Genomic DNA, 23,044 nt, shown 5'->3' on the forward strand with positions numbered 1-23,044 from the left:
GAAAACTTTCTGCAAAAGAAAAAAAAAAGAATCTGTAAGAGTAATTTTTTGAATGTTAATATTGCCTTTTTTCCTACTCTAGGAAGTGACATTTACTATTATGGTAAATATTCTTTACTGTGAGTGTTCAAATCATTCACAATTTTCTTACTCCTATAAATGCAGCATACGTAACCCTCACCTCCCTAAGACCAAGGACTCCAAGCTCATTAATGGATAAACTCGACTGAGTTAAACTCCCACATGAATCCCCAGATACTGCTTTTGCCAAAGAGTCACTTCCAAGACAGGTCTTAAATGTTCAGAGACATAAAACGCACACTCTCACACACACTTAAAGTCTTGCAATAATTAATGATACAATCCATAAGGAACCCCCTCCAACCATCCCTGCAGTGTGCAACTGGAGTCACGTAAGACTCAAGTTGAAATAGGACTCTATCCTCGTATTTACAGGCCTCAAGTCCCATTTGTCAGTGATAGCAGTTGGTTAATGTTGTCAGAGTTAGGATTTTGGAATGTTTTGATAAAGAATAAACAAGGTATATGAGGGGATATACTTTTCGCCTTTAAGCCATCTACAATACTTGGTTCTTTTTGATTCTGAGATGTTAATATCATTAAAGCAGTTACTGATTCGTCTCTGAATCACCTTTGGAGCTGAGACTGAATTTAACTGACATCCCCAAGCCTCCATCAGTGGTGGGAGGAGGAACACAGAGGCAGGCTGGTGTTTGGGTGTGGGCCAGTTTAAAATGAGCCATCACACAGAAACTGTGGACATGCTGCTGAGTGACTGCTAAGGGCACTGGGAGTCTTTCCAGCAATGATGAGTAGGAATTCTGAAAAAAGCCTTTAACTTTTTGATAATTCTAACATCCCTGTAAGCTAAGTAATAATATACCACCTTTGTGGAATGATTTACAATTTACAGACATGTGATCTCATTGAGTCCATTCTCCCACTCTCTCGGAGACACTATGAAGTAAGAGAACCACCACTTTGAGATAATACCAGAGCAGCCGGGAAATCTCCACCACGGGTGATGGATGACTGAGGATTGACTGGGCCGTTCGACCTCCCCCTCATGTGGGCTTTTGTGATTAATTCACCTACTTGCTTAGGAAGTTGCTTTCCATCTGAGAAAATTAAAAACACCACTCTCTGGACAGGAATGTGGGATCATAAATGAGAAGCAAATAGAAAAGATTTACACAAAAGCACAAGCTCAGCAAAAGAGAAAACTCGGAAATTGCTAATATGGTATAAATCAAATAACGGCTATTAGCAAACCCCTGGTAAGGGGGGAAAAAAGGCTTTTAAATGATTTGCTGAGCTCTTAACAATACCATTTCTACCTATGGTGTTCGAATATCTCCGGGGCAATCTGACTTGCATTCTTCAGCACTGCCGTGAACACTTCCCAGTTGGAAAGGATTTAGATAAAACCATATAGAGTGCCAGAAAATATACCTCACTATTGTGCCTTCAGAATTACATAATTTTTAGAGCTGTAGAGTCTTCCTCATCTATGCATTCCTCCCCACAAGCACAGGGGTCAAAAATATTTGTTTAATATGTGAACAAGTGGGTGGAGAGACAGATGGAAAGAAAGGAAGAAGGAAGGGTGGATGGGTGGATGGATGGATGGTTGGATGGATGAAGACCAACTCACTCATCTTACTGATGAGGAATGTAAGAGCCAGGGGGTTACTAATCTGCCTACATTATTTTTTTAAATGGTGTGAGAATTGGGACAACCAGATCTCTTCAAGTCCAGTGTTCTTGATCTAGATTTTCCCATCTTCCATTGGTTTATCAATAATTTAAAAACATTAACAGTATTGACAATATGATCTTCTTAGTCATGGGAAACCATTTCTGGAGGCCCATAGGCTAATGTATTTGTGCCCATTTGATGATCGGGAAATTAGACACAGAGTGCATTTTCTATGGCTATGAGTTCATCAAGAGCGAGAAAACACGAAGGCCACTCAATTGCATGTGAATCTCCTGCCAAACTCACTCTCTGAAAGTCACCCAGTGTGTGGCCCAGCATCGCGATCAGGGCTTGTGAATGGTTGGAAACAGAAGGCATCTACAGGTCCTTGGCCCAACCTTATATACCCTAAAAAGGAAATCCTTGCCCCAAATGTCCAGCAAACAATTATTGTGCCTCTGCTCAGACACCTTTAGTGACTTAGGAACATATTACTTTTTAGGGTGGCCTCCCTTTTGGAGAGACACATTTGTTAGTATCTTGAGTTTTGCAATATTTCAGTTCCTATTGGTTGGTACTTTCACTTTGTGCACAGATCCTTGGTTTCTGTCATTACACACTCACAGAGCCACTTCCTCCACAAAGACTTGGTGACTCCCTTGAATTATGCTTAAGAGGGAACCACAAGCAGAAAGATGCCCCTGAAGGCTCTGTGCAAATGGGGGCGATGAGCATGAAGAATCAGTCACTTGCTGTGAGAAGATGCCTCCTGATGGCTCGCATGAAATGACAATACCCAGATGAGCTGTGTGGTTCTATCCAGTCCTTGTTTCAAGGGCAACTCAATGCCCTACAAACGATTTCCCAGGGGGCCCACAAGGCTATTGCTTGAAAAAGCACAGACACATTCTTTAAAAATTCCTCCCTCTACTAGGTCTTTTAAACTGCATTAGCAGGTATCCCCTCACACCATGCTTGTCCCCTGGCCAGCAAGTCTTCACAGAGATGAGTCATAGGGCTGCCCACAGCACTTATCTCTCATCCCAGTGTCTCCTTTCAGGAAACCCAGAGAGCAAGCTTGGGTTGGAACGTTCCATGAAAGTCAGTGTTTATAAGGTTTCAAGGTATAAGAAAGAAGATAATATTGTATCCAGCACATGCTTCCCCTTACTAATGAGAATCTTCTTAAATTAGCACAGAGTTCTAGTTTGGGATAGGCTCTTTAGAGATATAAGAACACATCTGAATCTCTAATCAATCTAATCATCTGATCTCTAATCCAAGGTGCATCTGTTTCCACTTCATTTGATCACTCCAAATAACAGAACCGTCTCGCTCTTTTCTGGTTGAGCCAAGTCTGGAGAGTCAGGAAAGCATTAAATAAGGAAGAGCATCATAATTTACCAAAGCAGATAAATCATTTCATTTACACCTCTAAGATCTGGTAAGGTGATATGATGTCAGAGGCAGAGACACCACAAACCCCCAAGCTACTGACTTCAGAGACACCCTAGGGCCAACCCCGGGGAAAGAAACACCTTCTACCCAGCACCCTCTAAAGACATGCGGCCCATCTCAACTCTGCCCAGTGAGTTTACATGTGGCCCATCTCCACTCTGCCCAGGCTTTCAGATGGCTGGCTCCTGGGACTGCCTGGCAGCTGGAGCCGTAGGCTCAAATAAAAAACACTTGCTGGGACAGGAAGATAATTAGCGATTTCTAAACACAGACAGCATCCATCCCCACCATTCCTCAAGGAAGAGGTCAGCCCTCGCACCATGTAGCATTGCCATCTGGCTGCCCATGGCTCTCTGGAGTAGCACAGGCCACTCTTGCTACTTGGGAAGGAATTACTTTTTGGAAGCTTCCCTGGGTGCTCTGACCAGAAAACCAGGGACTCATCTGGTTCCCAAGACACACTTCAAGCTATGCACACTCTCGAAGCAGATGGAAGCGATGGGTACTTGCCCGGTGGAAGGGTTCATGATGCAGCCTCCTTTCTCAGCCGCCATTTGACAGCTACAGCCCCTCTCCAGTGTATCATGATTCATCCCGAAATTGTGGCCCAGCTCATGTGCAAGGGTCACGGCTGCACCAAGGGGACTGTCTGAATGGTCCTCAAAGAAAACACAAAAGCACAGGTGTATAATTCATGTCTCCTTGGCCTTATTTCCCAGGCCTCCCTCCCCACAGAAATATACCTTTCATTAACATTTGACTTAGTGTAATTCCTTATAAGGGACCAACGTAAAATGCTATCATTTAGTTTAAACTTAAAAAAGATATAATTTGACATTTCAATTAAGCCAGTTTGGGGTCCTTTCTGCTGAGGAATGTCTGTATGCCACACGTATACATGTGTGATTCTTCATGTTTTTATATGACATCTTCAAGGCAGGGTCTCCATTCTGCTTCCTACAATTGCCCCATAAAACTCTTCCATTGAATGAAGCAAACAGTCATCCTGCACCACAGGAAAAGCTCATTCCTTCATGGACAACAGAAGTATCATTTTACCCTTGATTGAGATGATGCTGATATAAAGGTGACAGGTGCAAGCACGCTTTGTGACATTTTAAATGAGCTCTAAGAGCTTGTCATTGAGCCTGCCTCTTCCTGTGTGCTTAGTCGGGAAGGATAGTTGGAAAATTTCACAATATTTCATAATAAATCTGAACACACTGAGTCATCTGTTTGAAGAGCCATTCATTTAAGATTATAATCCAGTTATATCTTATTCTTGCTGGCCCTTTGTGTTGCTAGGCAGACTTTGGAAATGGGAGATGTCTCGATTCTCTGACTCTTGTGACTGGCGGTTCATTAACCTTTTGCTTGGATGTGGAAGGTGGTTTCTCCATTCAGCAAGCACTACTTGGCCACCCCTAACTTAGTGGAGTGCCTGGATGGCTTGGCTCAAACAGATACTAGAAATTAACTAAAAAACAGTTACTTAACTTTTACAAACTGAAATTAATTAGTGTACATGATCTACAGAAACAGTGCCTATATACAACATTTCTGAAAAGGCCTGTATACCACAGAGTAAGGAAAGTACCTTGTTTGAATCTTGCTTTGTGCTACTTAGGAAAGAGATAAGATGTTTTCCAAGAAACAGTGCTGCTATGGTTTGAATGTTTGTTCCCTCCAAAACGCATGCTGAAGCTTAATCCCAGTATGGCAGTATTGGACGTGGGGCCTTTAAAAAGTGATTGAGTCAGGCCAGGCCCAGTGGCTCACGCCTGTAATCCCAGCACTTTGGGAGGCCGAGGTGGGGGGATCACGAGGTCAGGAGATCAAGACCATCCTGGCTAACACGGTGAAACCCCGTCTCTACTAAAAATACAAAAAATTAGCCAGGCGTGGTGGTGGGCGCCTGTAGATCCAGCTACTAGGAAAGCTGAGGCAAGAGAATGGCGTGAACCCGGGAGGTGGAGCTTGCAGTGAGCTGAGATCGTGCCACTGCACTCCAGCCTGGGCAACAGAGTGAGACTCTGTCTCAAAAAAAAAAAAAAAAAAAAGGGTTTGGGTCATGAGGACTCTGCCCTCATAATGTATTAATCCATTCATGGATTAATGGACTAATGGGTTAATGCATTCATGGGTTATCATGAAAGTGGGACCAGTGGCTTCATAACAAGAAGAGGAACCTGAACTAGTTTGTTCAGCTCCCTTGCCATGTGATGCCCTGCACTGCCTTGGGACTCTTCAGAGAGTCCTCACCCACAAGAAACCCTATCAGGTGTGCCCCTCTACCTTGAACTTCTCGGCCTCTGTAACTGTAAGAAATAAATTCCCTTTCTTTATAAATTACCCAGTTTCAAGTATTCTGTTAGAATCAACAGAAAATGGGCTAAAACAAATGATACTGCATTTCAGAGAGCACACCGATACAGACAGTCTGTGTGAGGCTCCTGGATAAAAGTGTGCTCATGCAAGATCTTACAGGTGTGTTGACAGTGTTTACAACAAGCCTTCGGTCTAAGAAAACAATGGCATGTGAAGGAACCAAGATGAAATTCCTAATAAATTACTTTGTTTAGATTTTAGAGTTTCCTGTTGTAGGAATCTTTACAAATATGTTTCAGGAAATCGGTTCTCAAAAATAACACAAAGGTGAAGAGAATGTAGTCAGTCTAAGAACATGGGGGCTGAAGTTAGCACGCTCTGGCACAAAATTCAAGAAATTTATCATTAAAAAATATTCTTCTGATTCTTTTGTGTCATTGAATATCTTGGTTTTTAGTTGCCAGATTGTTTTGCATTCTTTCACGCATCAATGATTATAAACAGAATGTCTCTTAAGAGACCTTGATAAACAGTTTACATTTGTAGTAAGAAAAAAAAAATCTTTTTATTCATGCTATTAATATTATTTCTAAACCAAGGCTGTTTTAGGCCAGTTAACTATAAAGGAATGACTTTCAGTTACTGAAATTAATGATTTGCTATATTTTGAAAAATACAGAAATGGCACTACAATCCTATTTTCAATTTTATGAGGATCTCTGCTTCCTTGCTACATTGCTTCCTTCCTCTTAGATTTGTGAGTCCTCGAATGAAGCATAGTCACACGGGATACCCGTGAGTGTAACTTTAGAGACACAGGAAAAGAAAGTGAGTCTAGAAGTGTTAGGTCCGGTCAAGATGTTGATCTTGCTGATTTCATGACTTTTGTAGAAATCAAAGGTGCTGAGGCATTTTTATCCTATTTGATGTTTCTGTTATATGTGGTACGTGTAAGCAGTGTGTCTAAGGATGATGCTAGCTGCTGTCAAATTGCTAAAACATATTTCCTGATAATTAACTTTGATCTTCACTTGATTCTTATTGCATTACACAAAATTTCCTTATATTTCCCACATTCATTTTCATATATCTTTTAAAAAATAGGCTTCCCTGTATCCTCCTAAAGAAGGAATTTTGATCAAATGCTTGTATGGAAATAGAATAAGGGACATGCCCTGAAGAAAGCCACTTACTATGGTGACATGGGTTATAGGCCCATTTCAGCACTGCACAGCAGCAGAACTTACCATGCTTATGAAGAACTGAGTTTCAGCTCTAAAAAAAATATGATGCCAACTTTAAGTGGCAAAGTCAGTAGCAACGGACCATGGAACCATGAAACAGAAAATTATTGCCTCTTAAAAATGTGCAGTCTGCTCTGTAAAAATAGAGTTGGGATCTGACTTGAAATGAACCTGGCATCCACAAAAACCAAACGCGCCAAGGACTGCCATGGTGGAGATCACATGCAGGGCCTCCAGGTCCACAGAAAACAAGGGAGTCACCGCTCAAGCCAGAAACCAGTAAGCGGGGGCAATCCCTCCACGCAGCTTTGACCCTTAGTGCAGGCTTACATGAATGACCACTCTCTGAGCCCAGAGAGGAGGGAAATGTTGGTTCCGTATATTCATGAAGATCTGGTTAGGCAGTATATGGACAGAAAGTAATCATCAGCAGAACATGACTCCTTCCACCATGTAATACAACCGAACATTCACACATGTTCTGTTCAGAAAACATGGAGGAACTGACAGTTTCTTGGGAGGGCAGGGTTCTGTTTGTTTAATGGAGATGGAGGAATGGTCTCTGAGGATACTCCCTGTCTGAGGTCTGCTGCGGAGGAGACACTAAATTTTCAGAGTGGGGACAACATAGGGTGAAAACCTCTCCTTTAATTATGTGATGAAATGGAGCACACGCCCCCTGCTGGGCAAGCCTGTCAAAGCTACCTCCCTCCTACATTCATAATGAGTCCCAAATAGTCTTCCCATTGTATTTCCTTCCCCAAACATATATAGCTTATACATGACAAAATGATCCTTGTAAAGCAATAAACCTGGGTTTCTGACTTCCAAGAATAAGGTTATTTTAAAGACAAAGTGTATACTGGCCAGAAGGTATGTAAAGCATTTGCAGTGGTAAAGAGCTAAAAACCTCAGACTTTGGGCCATTGGGCTTGGAGACAGAACCATCAGAAAAAAATTCAAATGGGAATGTCTGGTGAGACCACAGGGCGTCCCAACAGCTGCATGATGAGGGCAACCCCAATGCCCTGGCTCACCCCAGTGCTGGGAGGAATTCCTGGTTTGGAAAGTCCCGGTTGAAAATGTTTCTCCATAAAAGAGGTAGGCTTGCCTCTGCTGAGATATTTTACACGCCCACCTTTCCTGTGTGCAATTTGCTTTTAAACAGTTCCTAAAATACTGCGGGATATATAAAATTATAAATACAGCTAGAGTAAAACCAGAGTTAAATCTAAAAAGCGTTAAAGGAAAGGATCTATCTTCACAAAGTCTGATAAAAGTAGTGACTTCCTGGGGAATCATTAACAAGGGGAACCAGCTCCCGATGCCCTTGGCTTACCATGACAATTCCCCCAGACTGTTCCGCCGTGCACATGCTCATGATTGGGGCCATGCCGATGATGGTCCCTTGGAAATAAACCCCACTAGGAAATAAAAGAGAGGACTTTCTTTAATCAAATTAGAATGGGGGCATTCTCTAATATTTAAAAATTCTGTTGGATATTCCTGCAATAAAATATGCAAAAATAAAAACAGCTGTATGAGGGTATATTCACATGTGATTTTATCTTTTTTCCCTGAAAATTTTATTTCTGCAGTTGCCTCATGTTTCCATCATCTTTTAGAGTTTTGTTTTCAAGACTCAGATGACAACCAGTTATTACTTTTGTACTTATGAGTTGTAATCTGCCTATTTCCTAATGGACTGTAGGAAGCTGCTCCATTTAAACAATGTCTGCTGATGGAAAGGCTGAAAATAGTCACAGAGAATCACTGTTAACTAAAAGAAATACATTAGATGGTTTACTAGATTTTCCCTGTAGCTTAACTGCTTTCCTGGATAACTTACTACAGTTCCGCCAGACACCAAAACTCCTTCAAAATGTCCTGCTGAGATAGCTTGCAAAATTGAAATTGGCAGAAAAATTATCAACCCTGGAGCCAGTGTAGAACAAGTGAGCACCCGCAAAACCTTGGCACCTAGGCAGGAAGCTTCTGGAAGGGGACTTCATGGCTTCAATGCAGTTGTCCTTCTATCTGGAATCTTAACCTGATTATGACTCTAATGACACCAAGGGCCTGTTGAACACAAGTGCTGTTAATTCCAACCTCATGCGTGAAAAAGAAAATGTTGTATTTGCTGAATTTCCTTTAAAGGAGTCAAATGACTTACCAATACTCTTGGCCATGTATGTATACAGATATATTGTTTGAAAAGTTAGATATTTTAGTTATGGTCAATTGAACAGAAAGTGGTAAGTATATATAGAACCTTCTCCCTCCCTCCCTTCCTTTCTTCCTCCCTCCCTCCCTGCCTCTCTATCCACCTATCCTACTATACTTATATTTACAGTAGTAGAAATTTCCGCCTTTATTTACATCTATATAGACTACATGAACAGATACAATTATACACGTATGTAAATAATAAGGTTACATAAAATAATAATTTATTTCCAGATGTTCAAGTTGGACAGACTCCATTTGGGAAAAATATCAAAACACTCTGACTCGAAATACACAAAATGTACTTTTAGTAGTTCAAGACTAATCAATGCATAAAATGTGAGGCAACCACAAATATCCAAGGGTGGGGGCAGGGGGGAACCCTGTGAAAACGGCCAAAGTAAATTATCAAGGAATGCCAACAGCCTCAGTTCAGACGTAGGCATTTTCTAAAGTGACAATGGGGTAGGACTGGTTTTTTAACTTTCCACAAATGTTCAATAGCTACCTTGGGTTTGTCAAGGGAAAGAGTCTGTGTCCCAGAAGGTATCCTTTTCTCTGCTATAAGCCACATGACGATAAAAGAATAGTGGCACAAAGTATTTAAAGATTTAAATAAAAATTTATCGCTTCTCTGGAAACCATCATTCTGAGCAAACTATCGCAAGGACAGAAAACCAAAAACCGCATGTTCTCACTCATAGGTGGGAATTGAACCATGAGAACGCTTGGACACAGGGTGGGGAACATCACACACCGGGGCCTGTCATGGGGTGGGGGGAGGGGGAAGGGATAGCATTAGGAGATATACCTAATGTAAATGACGAGTTAATGGGTGCAGCATACCAACATGACTCATGTATACATATGTAACAAACCTGCACATTTGTGCACGTGTACCCTAGAACTTAAAGTATAATAAAAAAAGCAAATAAAAAAAATTGTCGCTTCTAGAAACATCTACTTCATACCTATTTAGATTGTTGTAAGATTGTTCCTTTTAAGTATAAAGGCATCTGCAACATCCCACCAATTTTTGTGCTATAGTTATAATAGAGCTATGCTTTCCCTTAGTTTATCATCTTCCAGTTGATTACACTGAAGCTGTCCTCTTTCTTGTTGTCTCTCAGTAGAGTGGAGACTTCTGAGAGCAGGGAGATTTACAGTGTTGGTCACCACAGTGTTCAAAGCCCCCGAAACACTGTTTGGTTCCTAACAGGTACTCGATGCATATTGGTTGAAAGAGGGAACACAAGGTAAATGTGCTATACTTCCTGATAGTCTCTCATCTAGAAAACCAAAGAGTCACAGCCACAACAGGAGGAGGAGTGAAGTCTTTTTTCCCTCCAGGAATCTGACAATATTCACCCAAAGTACTGTCCTTAGATCTTGTATAAACACACATTTTCCACTAATAATGATGAATCTTTAAAAACAGGCTACTTGGTCAGGCGTGGTGGCTCATGCCTGTAATCCCAGCACTTTGGGAGGCCGAGGCGGGTGGATCACGAGGTCAGGAGATCGAGACCATCCTGGCCAACATGGTGAACCCCTGTCTCTACCAAAAAAAAAAAAAACAAAAAACAAAAATTAGCTGGGCGTGGTGGCACTTGCCTGTAATCCCAGCTACTTGGGAGGCTGAGGCAGGAGAATTGCTTAAACCAGGGAGTCGGAGGTTACAGTGAGCCGAGATCACGCCACTGCACTCCAGCCTGGCGACAGAGACAGACTCTGTCTCAAAAACAAACAAACAAAAAACAAAACAAAAAAATAGGCTACTCAGAACAACTTTACATCATAGCTAAAATCAGAAAAATTGGTACAGAATAAAATGTCCAGGTTCTGGAAGAAGGAGATGAAAATTCTGTAGAGGGACAGGTTTCCCAGGGTGTTCAGAGGGGGACTTTTCTAACAGACCTTCAGTTTCAGGTGAGGGTGGCATCTGCCCCCTGGTGTGAGCTGAGAAGCCCCCTTATACAAGGCAGTGTGCTCTGCAGAAAGGTGGCAGCTCCCGGGGCTGTACAGGTGAAACTAAGGGCTTCGCCGAGCGCACTCTTGTTTCTAAGCAGACAGAAGACGGAACTCCCTACCTGACAAGCTGCGCGTTGTCATGGGATTTGCGAGGTAGAAGCTTCATTTTCCTCCAGTCCAGAAATTCATGGAGGCTGGTGAACGGGTCCTGACTTATAGAGCATTTGTCGATGTCATTCCACACTTCCACGCCTACCAACACGACCCGAATGTTCAGTGGTCTGTAAAACTAGGCGAAACAGGCAAAACTGGCATTGGAGTTGGGATCACGTTAATGAAAACTCAAAATGAAAATTAGAACAGATTTGCGTTATTTGAGGTTCACTGACACAGGTGAGAAAAATATCTCTGTGCTCTTTGGTTCCTGTGGTGTTGGAATTTAAGAAATATTTGCAGTGCCTAATGCAAAGTGATGTGTTAACTAGGTTCTCGAAGGTTGACCAATTAGATGCTGAAGTGATTAGTTTTGTACTGTCTGCTTTCATTTGTATGGAAGCACTCATTTCAAATGATTCATTGGTGATTTAAAATGTGCATACAGATGTATATTATAGCTAAAGATGGCCAGTGAATATCCACTGCGAGTGAAACAATAAGTGAATTAGGATCTTTCAGACGCTTCTGCCAAGGACAATAACTTGTTCATTTTGAGCAAAATGTTCTGCTTGTGAGTTACTGAAAATGAATCTGTATTAATTTTTCAGCAAAGTCTCAGCCTTGGCCAACACTATCATATTCTGTCACCTATAATCAACGTAGAGGGTTTTAATGAAATGAAGAAGTTAGTATCTTTCAGAATAATGAAGGCATAAAACAGAGTCCTTCTTCAGGAACACTAATGACTATCCTCCCAACAGCCAGAAGTTAGCTCACCAGCACTGTCATGGAAAGATCTGTTAAATAAAGTTCCGCTTTTAAGGGCCTGTGAAACAAAGCAGCTGGCACAGCACTGAAAGCAAGACTTCTCACTCCCCTGCCTGCCGCCACCATCTTTGGGTGTTCCTGACTTCAGCCTACAGCCCATACCTGACTACACCTACAGGTAGGTCGTCCTGGGTCAGAGCAGAGAAAAGCAACTCCTCCAGGGACTAAGGGATGGCTTTGTCTCATAGGAGTTCAGAGGGCCAGCATGAGTGGTCAGGGTAAAGGTATGACCTACCCACCGTCCTCATAGGCATTACATAGACAAGGAGATGGTTTTGTACTCATGGCTGAGGGGGCGAGGACATGGTGTCACCTGGTTGGCTGTCAAATCTTTCAATGCCCCTGGTGTATGAGGCAGCACACAGGGAGAAAGCCCTCATCTTCTGAGATCCCAGGTAGCCAAGGAGAAAAGGGTGGCTAGTGACAGCAACCAAAGCCAAGCACCAGATAAAAGCAGGTCCTATTCTCAGTTGCTAGAAGCATCTGGCCAATAACAAAACTTATAGAAGTTCTGCATTTGCTAGTTAGGCACTATTCCAACATGGTGAACTAAAGTACAAGAAAATCCTCAAAGTTGAACATCTGACCCTAGATTCTAACCCACATAAGGCAAGCTCAGCTTTTCCCTTGCTGGTCCCCACAGTCATCTGGTGAGCATTGGGTTAGCAGGAGAATATGACCGGGGTACAAACTGCATTGCAGAATATATGCGGATTGCATTGGTCCAACTTGGTTTCAAACAGATCACAATTACAGACATTACATTAATGAGTTAACGAGACAATTACATGACTACAACACAGTCCAACAGTTTGTTTTCAATCAAGAATTGCATGGCCCACGCCATCTACTTGCAAACTCCCAGCCCAGGCTTCCGGGGCAAAAATAAGTTCCTGGCTGGCTCTGGAACTCTCCGTGCACATGTTTGGCTGCTGTTCACTGAGAGATTACATTTTCAGTTCTATTATATACAAAGGTAACAGTGATCAGAAAGCAGAAACGGAGGTGATCCAATGCTGACGCGTATACCAGCTTGCTAAGAGACGTCCTCGGAGTCAGACACCTTGCGTGGGCTCAGGGTTGTCATCTGGGAAGGAGACACTAGGTTTGCCTCCCAGGAGTGTTGCATGGAGGCAGTAACGAAGGTCTGCAAAGGGCTAATTGTCATCATTCCTCAGTGCTAGGTTTGCTGCTTCCTAATCAAGGAGCTTTTCATGATAATGATGGGTTTTGCATTTCCACCTACTAGGCCTCTCAAACCACATCCTTAGAACAGATTTCATACTTAGTAGTAATATAACAGACAATCTCCCCTCTCCAAAATTAGTGCCATTGTTTGACTGTTATATACGCTAAACTCACATCAAGTCATCATACATGATGCCTTTACTGCCTGCTCTGAAATTTTTTCTAGGGCTGCTGACGGGTTCCTTTTGATTCTTCCTAATAACCACCACCACAGCTAATGTGTAGTGAGCATTACTACATCACAGGCATGATGCCACGGTGCTTTCTGTGCTGTGGCTTAATCCTGAAAACAACTCTATGAGTTTAGAATTATTATTATTTCTATTTTATAGTCAAAGACAAGGAGGCTTGGAGAAGTCAGGTGACTTAAGATTGTGACTCCATGGCTGGGGTTGGAACACAGGCCAGCTAACCCTGATGCTCATGTTTGAAACCACTAGGTAACACTGCCATCTTCTGTGAGCGCTAAGACTCCCTCCCAAGATGGCCCACTGTGACCCCAGGCCCAGAGAGAAGCTCACGGCCCTCTGTGGTACAAATGGAGCTTGGCAGCTGCCTGCCTGACTTACAAAGCCCAGAACATATGTGGACACAGTCAGAGACCCAACTGAAGCGATTCACCTGTTTACACAACAGTAACAAATATTTGCTTGCCTCTTGCTGTGGGTTGGGCTGGCAGTGGCAGAGAGAGCAAAGATTAGGATGCCCTCGCCCCTGCTACCCAAATGCTCAGAGGTCACCAGGAGCTTAAGGCATAGCACACTGAGCTGTCAGTTCAGTTAACTCCAGTAGAGTGAACTGCCAAGCAGTGGTGCATATACGAAGTCCAGGGACACTGCACTGGAGACTTTCGGGAAGAAACAGTGAGGCAGAATCCCCTGGGGTCTAATGAGGGAAACTGCACCTTTCAGGCAACTGGTTTGGGACAGGAGGGAAAGAAAACTGTCACATGAGTGAAAATACCCTAAGAAATTAAATATACAGAGGCTGGGCATGGTGGCTCATGCCTGTAATCCCAGCACTTTGGGAGGCTGAGGCAGGCAGATCACTTGAGGTGAGGAGTTTGAGGTCAGCCTGTCCAACATGGTGAAACTTCATCCCTACTAAAAATACAAAAATTAGTCAGGCCTGGTGGTGGGTGCCTGTAATCCTACCTCGGGAAGCTGAGGCAGGAGAATCGCTTGAACCTGGGAGGTGGAGGTTGCAGTGAGCCAAGATGGCGCCACTGCACTCCAGCCTTGGGGATAGAGCAAGACTTTGTCGAAAAAAAAAAAAAGAAAGAAAGAAAAAAAAGAAATTAAATACATAGGCGATGAGTCCTTTCAGAAGCAGTTCCCTGAATTTGCAGCTGACACTAGCTTCCTAATGAATAAGGAGGACAGACTGGAGGCAAAGGGTGGAAGATGCAAACCCCACGATAGCTCCATTGGCAGGTGCATTCCCCGGGCTCCTGTGGGGATGTAATGAGGACCCAGGGAAAATTCTCAGCATCTGGCCTGGAAGCATGAGTGTCAGACATGCCTTCTGTGTTTTGCTTATGGGAGAATTTCCTGAACATTCCAGAATGTCACCTTCGTCACTAAACCACTCTTCTGTCTTCTAGTCTGGGATGTCCTCTTTCTCCACGCAGCCAGCAGTTATTAATTTAGAATGGTCCAGGAGAGCCAAGACTTCAGCAAATGAGGAAGTTGCCACTGGCACAGTCATTGTTTTCTGGGATAAGACACTTTCATTTGTAGAGTTGAAAAACTGAAATTGAGAATTGTGTAACAGAGCTGGGAGTCATCTGTTAATAGACTTGGAAGCACCAAGTCTCCCAGGGAGTCTGGGTATCTCCTCCAAGGTCTTTGGTATCTGCTGGGGATGGACAGGGATGCCAGGGCCAGGGGTAGCTGTGTGCTCAGCAAATCGGCTCTCTCCCTGCCAGAAACACAAGGACAGCCAGGCTGGCAAACTCCATGCAGTCCGTTAGGACTTTTCCAAGGCACGGTGTTTTCTAATTACCAGTATGAGTTATTAATAAACCCCCAATTGCTCATTTTTGGTTTTGCAAACTGAAGCAAGATATAACCTAGAATAAATGTAAAGAAATACAAACACAGAGGACCCAAACACATCCCTTTTTAAAAATGGGGCTTCAGCAATTTTCAGTTTGGATTTAATATAGTTTATCATTTCCTTTTGCTCCTGAGGTCTAAGAAGAACTCGTGTTCTCTCCTTATTGGACAGTCTGAGGATAGCCCAAGGCCTTCCGGGCAACAATCCAGCTCTCTCGCCTCGGAATGGCACCTGCGCTCCCAGCTCAGGCACCTAAGCCTTCCGCCCTCCAGGCCAGCATGGCTCAGTCCCGCTTCACGTTAGGATAACTGGAGGACCCTGGAGAATATCTGTACCCAGGCCCCGCGCCAAGTCAATCAAATCAGAATCCCTGGGCCAAGGTGTGGGAATCAGTATTTCTAAAAGTAAACATATAAACAAATAGACAAACAAACTCCCCTCCAGGCGTTCTAATGTCCAGCCTAGACCGAGGTCCAGTTCTAACTGCCACGCTATCTTCGATGTCTCCTCTAAGACCCACCCTTCATCCCCTTGCCAGGACTCGCCTTTCCCCAGGATTCTCCTGCACCTGGGCTTTGGGATAAAGTTGAATCTGCAAAGAGTAACTACTGAAAACACATCAACGGGCAGGGGTTGCCAGGGAGTTTGACCTACTTCAAAGGTGGACGAGGGCAATATCATCCCACGATATCAATGGCCATGTGGGTTTTTCTGACTTCCAGAAAGTTCCATGCAGCCATAGCCTCTCTCTGAGTGGCAAGCCCACATCTCTGACTGCTCAGAGTGCCCTTCAGAACTCCTCTTCCTGCTCCTGCTTTCCTTGGGTATGAAGCATCGTCTACCTGCCTCTCCACTCCAACGAAACTGGGGGTCACATGGCCTCCCACTCGCCCTCAGCCTCTGCTTGGTCATCATGAGGTCCTGACTCACAGCAGGTGGAGTAGAGTCAAAGCCAAGAGCCCTTGCCGCTGGGGTTCAGCAAGACTAGCACTCATCCCTCGTCCTGCAAATGACTAACCTCTGCCCATCTCAGCTTCCTCTGCTTTAAAAATAGGAAAATAGCACGTACCTGAGAGCATATGCAAAGCACTTAGAGCCTGACACACAGTAACTGGTAAAAATAGTAATCAGGAAACACATCCCTTCAAGCATCTCTCAGTCCTCGTCCTTCTCACATCCCCACTTCCCCTGCCCTGGGTCATGTCAGGCCTTTATCACTTCTTTTTCTTCTTCTTTTTTTGAGATGGAACCTCGCTCTGTCACCAGGCTGGAGTGCAGTGGCGCGATCTCAGCTCACTGCAACCTTGGCTTCCCAGGTTCAAGCAATTCTCCTGCCTCAGCCTCCCGAGTAGCTGGGACTACAGGTGCCCACCACCACGCCCAGCTAATTTTTGTATTTTTAGTAGAGACGGGGTTTCACCATGTTGGCTAGGATGGTATCAATCTCTTGACCTCGTGATCTGCCTGCCTTGGCCTCCCAAAGTGCTAGGATTACAGGCGTGAGCCACGGCTCCCGGTCAGGCCTTTATCATTTCTATGCAATAGGCTCCTCTCAGCCCTATTTGTCTTTGGTTACTCCACCCTTCACACTAACTGCAGGGATATCTTTCTACCATCCCATGTGTCTCTCTCCTGCTTAAAAACATTCACCTAGCTCTCTATTCACTGCAGAATAACATCAAGATGGCTTCGTAGAACAGCCGGGGCCCTGAGCACTGTGAATCTTTGCAGCTTCATCTCCTCCTGCCCTAGCTCTGCATGCATGCATTTGCATACAATATGAGCATGCATGTACACAAACACACATACATACATGCAGGGCACACATGTATGAACACACACATGAACACATATAGGAACACACATGCATGTACATGCACATGAAACACATACATGTCCACATCACACATACTCCCTCTTCTGCTATGCTCATGGTAAAACTGAACTTACCTTTTAGGATCCTCTCCCTGCAAAGACTCCCTGGCCCCGGGAAGAAGTAAGTGATCCTCTTCTGCATCCCCATAAACTTCCATTCATAGCATGGATCGTTCCTAACGCCTTGGACATGCTATGTGGGTTGCATGCCTGCTTCCCTACCAGCCTTGACGTTCTCAAGTAGAAGAACCACACCTGATTCATTCTGAATTATTGATGCAGAGGGCATAAGGCCTTGCAACACGGAGCCGAATTTCTGGAAGGGCCTTTGCCTTCATTTTTCTGAAAACTTAGAAAATGCAATTCAAATCGAATAAGATGGCTTGGAAACAAGGCTAGAGTGAGGCACCCTCACCAACCACTGTGTGTAAAATCTGCTGTTTCAGAAGACCATGGCTGTGAAAGGCTCAGCCATGACCAGATCCCTTCTCACACTGTCCCCGCACGCAAGAGACTCAGTATTCCTGAGAGACTATGGCTGCTTTAGGACAGCAGTTACCATCCACATTGCACATGAGAATTGCTGGGGAGCTTCTGAAAATTCTGAGGTCTAACTTCCTCCCCTGCGCTGCCCCTTGAAAGCAGCAATGCTTTCAGAAGCTCCCAGGGCAACTCCAATATGCGGGACTTGTAAGAAACCTATTTTAGGCTGAGGGTCATCAGCATCAAACAGCCAACATCCTCTCCAGCAGGATGCATTGAGGAAGGACAGGTGGTTTACACAGAGAGCGCTGCCATTTTCTTTGCCGGCCCACAGTGTGAGGAGCAGTTAGTGAACAAGTACCCCAGGAATAGGACCCAGTTTCCAGGGGCTCCTCCAGCAAGGAAATTATCTTTGTGAAAGGTGAGTTTCTGACCTATTTGTTCTTAGCAAGGGATTTTCTAATAGCTGATTGCGCTGAAAGTCAACTCCTGTGTTCCAGGACAGTGAAGCCTATGGATCCCTTAGAAATGCAAGCCCACCCTCAGGGTTACATTGGTACAGGTCTGCAATGATGGGGACAGATTGCAGGGGCCTGTGGGATCTATCATCGGGAGACCTGGGAGAGGCTGGCTCAGGAGCAATCCAAAGGCTCAAATGAACTCTGTAGGGGTTCTGGAGCTAACTGGGAAGTCCAAAACACCCTCAGACTGGTATTCCACCTGACCAGAAGACAGCCTGGAGGAAGACATGTCCCCAAGGCCACCAAAGTCCAGACAGCTGTGGTCTGGCATCCCCTGAAGCTGCCCCAGGACCCAGGAATTATACACTCAGAGGACAGGAAACAGTTCCAACCCAAGGCCCAGAGGCAGAATCTTGTCTCTTTGCTAAGTCAGATGAGGTCCCCCAATCTCATTTCCAAACATTTACATGATCTGAATGATTTAACTACCGAAAAAGAACTTACCTTGTCAACGTGATTAGCAATCTCTATTAATCGCTGCTTAACTTTTTCCAGATCTTTTCCTTGCCTCTGAAACTTAACAATTTTAAATGTCAGCATTAATACCAGCAAGAATATCAATCATGTCTCATCTTCCTGGCTCCTGGAAATGTGAAGTCTTGGGATTTTACAAACCACTGGGGACCCTCCACAGTTCATGGTGAAATGAGCTTGCATCCTGCTGAATATCTTTCCCGGCTGGGGACTCCCTGAAATTCCCTGAAATTTGCCTAAGCCAAGTGCTCTCAAGACAGCAACTTCTGCAATTTTCCAGCCTCATAAATGATGGAGGCAGTGACATGTTTTGGCAAAGAGGAAACAGACAACTAGAAGTCAGTCCAAAGCCATTTTTCATATCATCGACTTGATTTTAACTTCCTGAGAAATTTTCTTTGTATTTGTTTTTAAAAATTAAAAAGTAAAAGTAATAGAAGCTCATGGCAACTTGTCAAACAATCCAGAGGAGAACAGACAAAAAAAAAAAAAAATCAACAAATTTCCCATTCCCCCCTCTAATCTGACCTTCCAGAACGGGAATCGTTTTCTGAAAAATAATCAAGCCTGTGTTTCATTCATATGTGTTGAAAGAGTCTATGAGAAAATATTACCCAATCACCCAATTCATGTATGCCAATGAGGCAGTAAGTAAATACAGAGAAGATAATCTTTGGAAAAACTAATTCAAAATGAATTAAAATAAAAAACGGAGGTAGTATCAAGCCATAGCTCAGAGGGGAGGATTTTTCTGCTGTGTCTCTATGGCCTTCATTCATTCATTCATTCATTTTGATTAATGACATATGCGATTATTTTAAATGTGCCATTTTAAAGACTAAACTTTTCCCCAAAATGTCTTAGAATATAATCTAAAGCCTTCTGTCATTCCCCTCAGTTAATTCTCCTCGTTTGGAGTGCTTAGCTATAGGGCAACTCTGTTTTTTTTTTTCCTGCAGGCTTTGCCATTACTTTATAGATCAAATAAATTTTTAATATTGTATACTTTATAAAATCAGAAAACCATTGTTTCAATGGGTTGTTTCCACTGCTTTTAAGAGCACATAGGAAATGAGGTTCATTAAAGCAAGTAATAACTTGCAGAACATGTCCTTTTTCTTTTTTCTCTCAACAACCACACTGAGAAATTTCAAAAGGTTCTTACCTCTCGGTTGTCCGCCACGATCACCAGCTCCACATACTTGGTCGCCTTGAGGGTCTCCCTTTTATGCTGCCAAGAGTGAACATGCACTTAGTCTCTCTTAATGCCTCTCTGGGGCTTCTGGAACACCGCCAGTGTCTCTCAGTCCAAACACTTTAGGTTGAGACTCTATACCCCCATCCCCACCAGGCCCCCCACACCTCCATTCCACCTAGAAGTTTACCCCAGCTGCAACCATCTCTTTGTAAAACCCTCTCAACGTGAGCGACCAGCTTCCATTTCCACTTGGAAAACCCTTAAAAAGGAGTTTAACCTTTCTGCTGAATCATGGATTATTGGAGCAGAAAAAGTCAAGATTGTTAAATAAAACGAGCACATAAACAAACAGAATCAATGCACTCTCTAGAACAGCAGCCACTCAAAGGTCATGTATTTCAGACTACGTGTAGCACATTTGAAGCTCATTAGAGAAGATGACGGAGTTCAATGCATTGTGGCTGTTCCCTTTGTCTTTATGGTCTAAGTGTACCTGTTTTGAGACTTGAGAAAAGTGGAGGAGAATACATTTTGAACAGGAACCATAAAATCATTTTTTAAATGATCATATAAAAATCTAATTAGAAGCAATGGAAGACTGGGGTGGTCTGGAGAAAAGGGAACGGTCAGACTAATGAACAGAGAAGTGAGAAAGGTATGAGGAGGAAAAAGGAGCAAAAAGAAAGAGAAAGAAATAGAGTTAAGAAAAAATAAGACTGCAATATGCCCCTGGAGAACAGGGATTTCGTAAGAGTGAAACAGTTGAGAGAACATGGAAAGTGGATATGGAAGTGGATGAATGGAGATGATTCAGGCAGCAGAAATAGGAACCCGGTCCCCCACAAAGGCGGCTCCTGAAGTGGGTCACATTTTAATCAAACTTCCTCAAAAAGCATTCACACTCTTCTGCGAATTACTGGGAGAATTCCAAACGCATTTTTAAGAGAAATAAAGCAGTTCGTGGAGGGTGGTCTGGAAAAGCAAACATTAAAAACAAAAAACAAAGCCTCTGTTTCTGCCATAAGATGCAGTTGGAGGAAGTGGGGGTTGAGTTGGTCTTTGGTCCTGATGACTGATATTGCTGGTTTATGAGTTAACTACGCACACTGCTTCAAGGTAAAAACTTGCATGTTATAACCACTCTTTCAGACAAAGGCAAAAGAAAATCACGCAAGTATGCTTTGAGCCAGGTTTCCAGTCACATAATCCTGAGGGAAACATCTTTTATAAAACAAATCCTCATCAGCCCGGGATCTTCCAAACAGATTTTTACAAGAAAAATGTTTGTATTATAGCAGTGTTCCTTCTTGCTGCCCAGCTGTGCTAATTCACGAATTTAGGTGTTCCTAAAGATATCTGGAAACCTTACAGAAAAGGAAAAATAAAGCACCATGAAAGGTACAATTTCTCATACGTTTAAACGTTATGAGAAGAAATTGTCAGGCTTTGTAAGTATACCTGTAGGCATGCTTTATGGGGATAACTGTGCGTTACTTATGAAAGAAAAAACCTTTGTCCCCATGGTACTCACGGGTGCACACAAAATGAGTCACCTTCTGGACGTGTGAAGACCTTGCCCTTTTTCCTCATTGAGGCGTGAAAGAGGCAGAACCCTCTCTGTTGTCCACAATTCCCTGATTAACCATTGACAAATTTGGCTAATTATGCGGAAGAAAATAAAGCTCCAGAAAGGAAAACCTAATCTCTTGTTGAAAAACTCATGGAAAGGAATCTGGTTGTTTAGACGTTTACACTTTTCAGCCTGCAGAGGGGTGACATAAACGACCATGGGATATTTCCAACTGGCTTAGGATCGCCATTCAGAAAATACACAATTCCAGATAATAAAAACAAACATGTGAACACAATTTTCCTGTCTCTGCAATTTTCAGAGAAGTCTACATTTTCTCACGAATTCAGAGAACTGCAAGCTCAGAGGGAAGCTTAACCACGTAATAAAGAAAAGCACTGGGGGAGTCTTCGGCTCAGGGCAGAGGCTTATTCTACTGCTAGCTGCACACACACAGAGAGGCTTACATTATCCCCACGTGATTTCCACCTATCTGGCTGTCCAGTTAAAAACAGCAACAACAACAACAAAGAATCATGTTTTTAAATTTGTGATATGGAGAGCAACATTTGAAACTGGTTGCTGAAGACATGGAACCAACCCAAATGCCCATCACTGATAGACTGGATAAAGAAAATGTGGTCCATATACACCATGGAATACTATGCTGCCATAAAAAGGAATGAGATCATGTCCTTTGCAGGAACATGGATGAAGCTAGAGGCCATTATCCTCAGCACACTAACACAGGAACAGAGAACCAAGTGGGAGTTGAACAATAAAAACACATGGACACAGGGAGGGGAACATCACACACCAGGGCCTGTTGAGGGGTGGGGGATGAGGGGAGGGAACTTAGAGGACAGGTCAGTAGGTGCAGCAAATCACCACGGCACATGTATGCCTATGTAACAAACCTGCACATTCTGCACGTGTATCCTGTTTTTTTTTTTTTTTTAAAGAAGAAATTAAAATAATAATTTTAAAAAATTAAAAAAAAGAAACTGGTTGCTCGATTGAATTTTCATTTTGGGGTTATGAACAAAAGCCCTTCCTCAAATGAGAACAGCAGCCTCTGAGATTGGCCCAAAAGTCTCCGTTCCCAGGTGGAGGCAGTGGCCTTCTTTGAATCTTGCTCAAGAGAGAACCAGTTCCTGGGCCTCTCAAAGTCATCACAGCCAAGTTTCCAAGGATAAATATCCCCCAAGCAGCCTGCAGTGAGGACTCTGGCAATGGGAACTTAACTCAAGTTAGAAAAGCAAGTTGAGACTGGGGCTGCAATAAATCCTTATTGCAAATCTTTCTTCATATGGGTCATATCATTTGTATAACACTTACTCATCCCACGCTATCTACCAGGGATGCTGTTTGTGCTAGGCACTGTGTAGGGTGCTGGGGATACAGTGTGGACAGGAAACCCACGTTCCTGAAACCCAGTGTCCTCCTGAAACTCATATTCTGGTGGGGGCTTGGAGAAGGTGAGCCCATACAGAATTAACAAAAGTAAGAGAGAGTCTGTGAAAAGTACAACAAAGGAAATCCACAGGGTTCTGCAGGTAGGATGAAGGTGGGCAGTGGGCAGGCCTAAGGTAGCTGAGGCCTGAAGGATGAGAAGCAGGCATGTGTGGAAAGATTGCAGGAACAGTGTTCCAGGCAGATGGAAAGGCAACAGCAGATGTCCTGAGG

The 23,044-nt window shown here is 43.4% G+C and overlaps 1 protein-coding gene across 1 annotated transcript in view; it reads right to left on the reverse strand.

Moving 5' to 3' along the window:
• The window catches only part of ADAM12 (ADAM metallopeptidase domain 12), a 349,453-nt gene that overhangs the window by 74,707 nt on the left and 251,702 nt on the right, over window positions 1–23,044 (reverse strand). The window contains exons 7-11 of the mRNA XM_011986448.1: window positions 19,756–19,821; window positions 18,561–18,632; window positions 11,067–11,236; window positions 8,090–8,174; window positions 3,689–3,837 (exon numbers count right to left, since the gene is read on the reverse strand). Coding sequence (XP_011841838.1) covers window positions 3,689–3,837; window positions 8,090–8,174; window positions 11,067–11,236; window positions 18,561–18,632; window positions 19,756–19,821 — 542 coding nt within the window. The remainder of the gene's footprint in view (window positions 1–3,688; window positions 3,838–8,089; window positions 8,175–11,066; window positions 11,237–18,560; window positions 18,633–19,755; window positions 19,822–23,044) is intronic.

The sequence above is a fragment of the Mandrillus leucophaeus genome, unplaced genomic scaffold, assembly GCF_000951045.1.
Source record: "Mandrillus leucophaeus isolate KB7577 unplaced genomic scaffold, Mleu.le_1.0 Scaffold299, whole genome shotgun sequence".
Lineage (NCBI taxonomy): Eukaryota > Metazoa > Chordata > Mammalia > Primates > Cercopithecidae > Mandrillus > Mandrillus leucophaeus.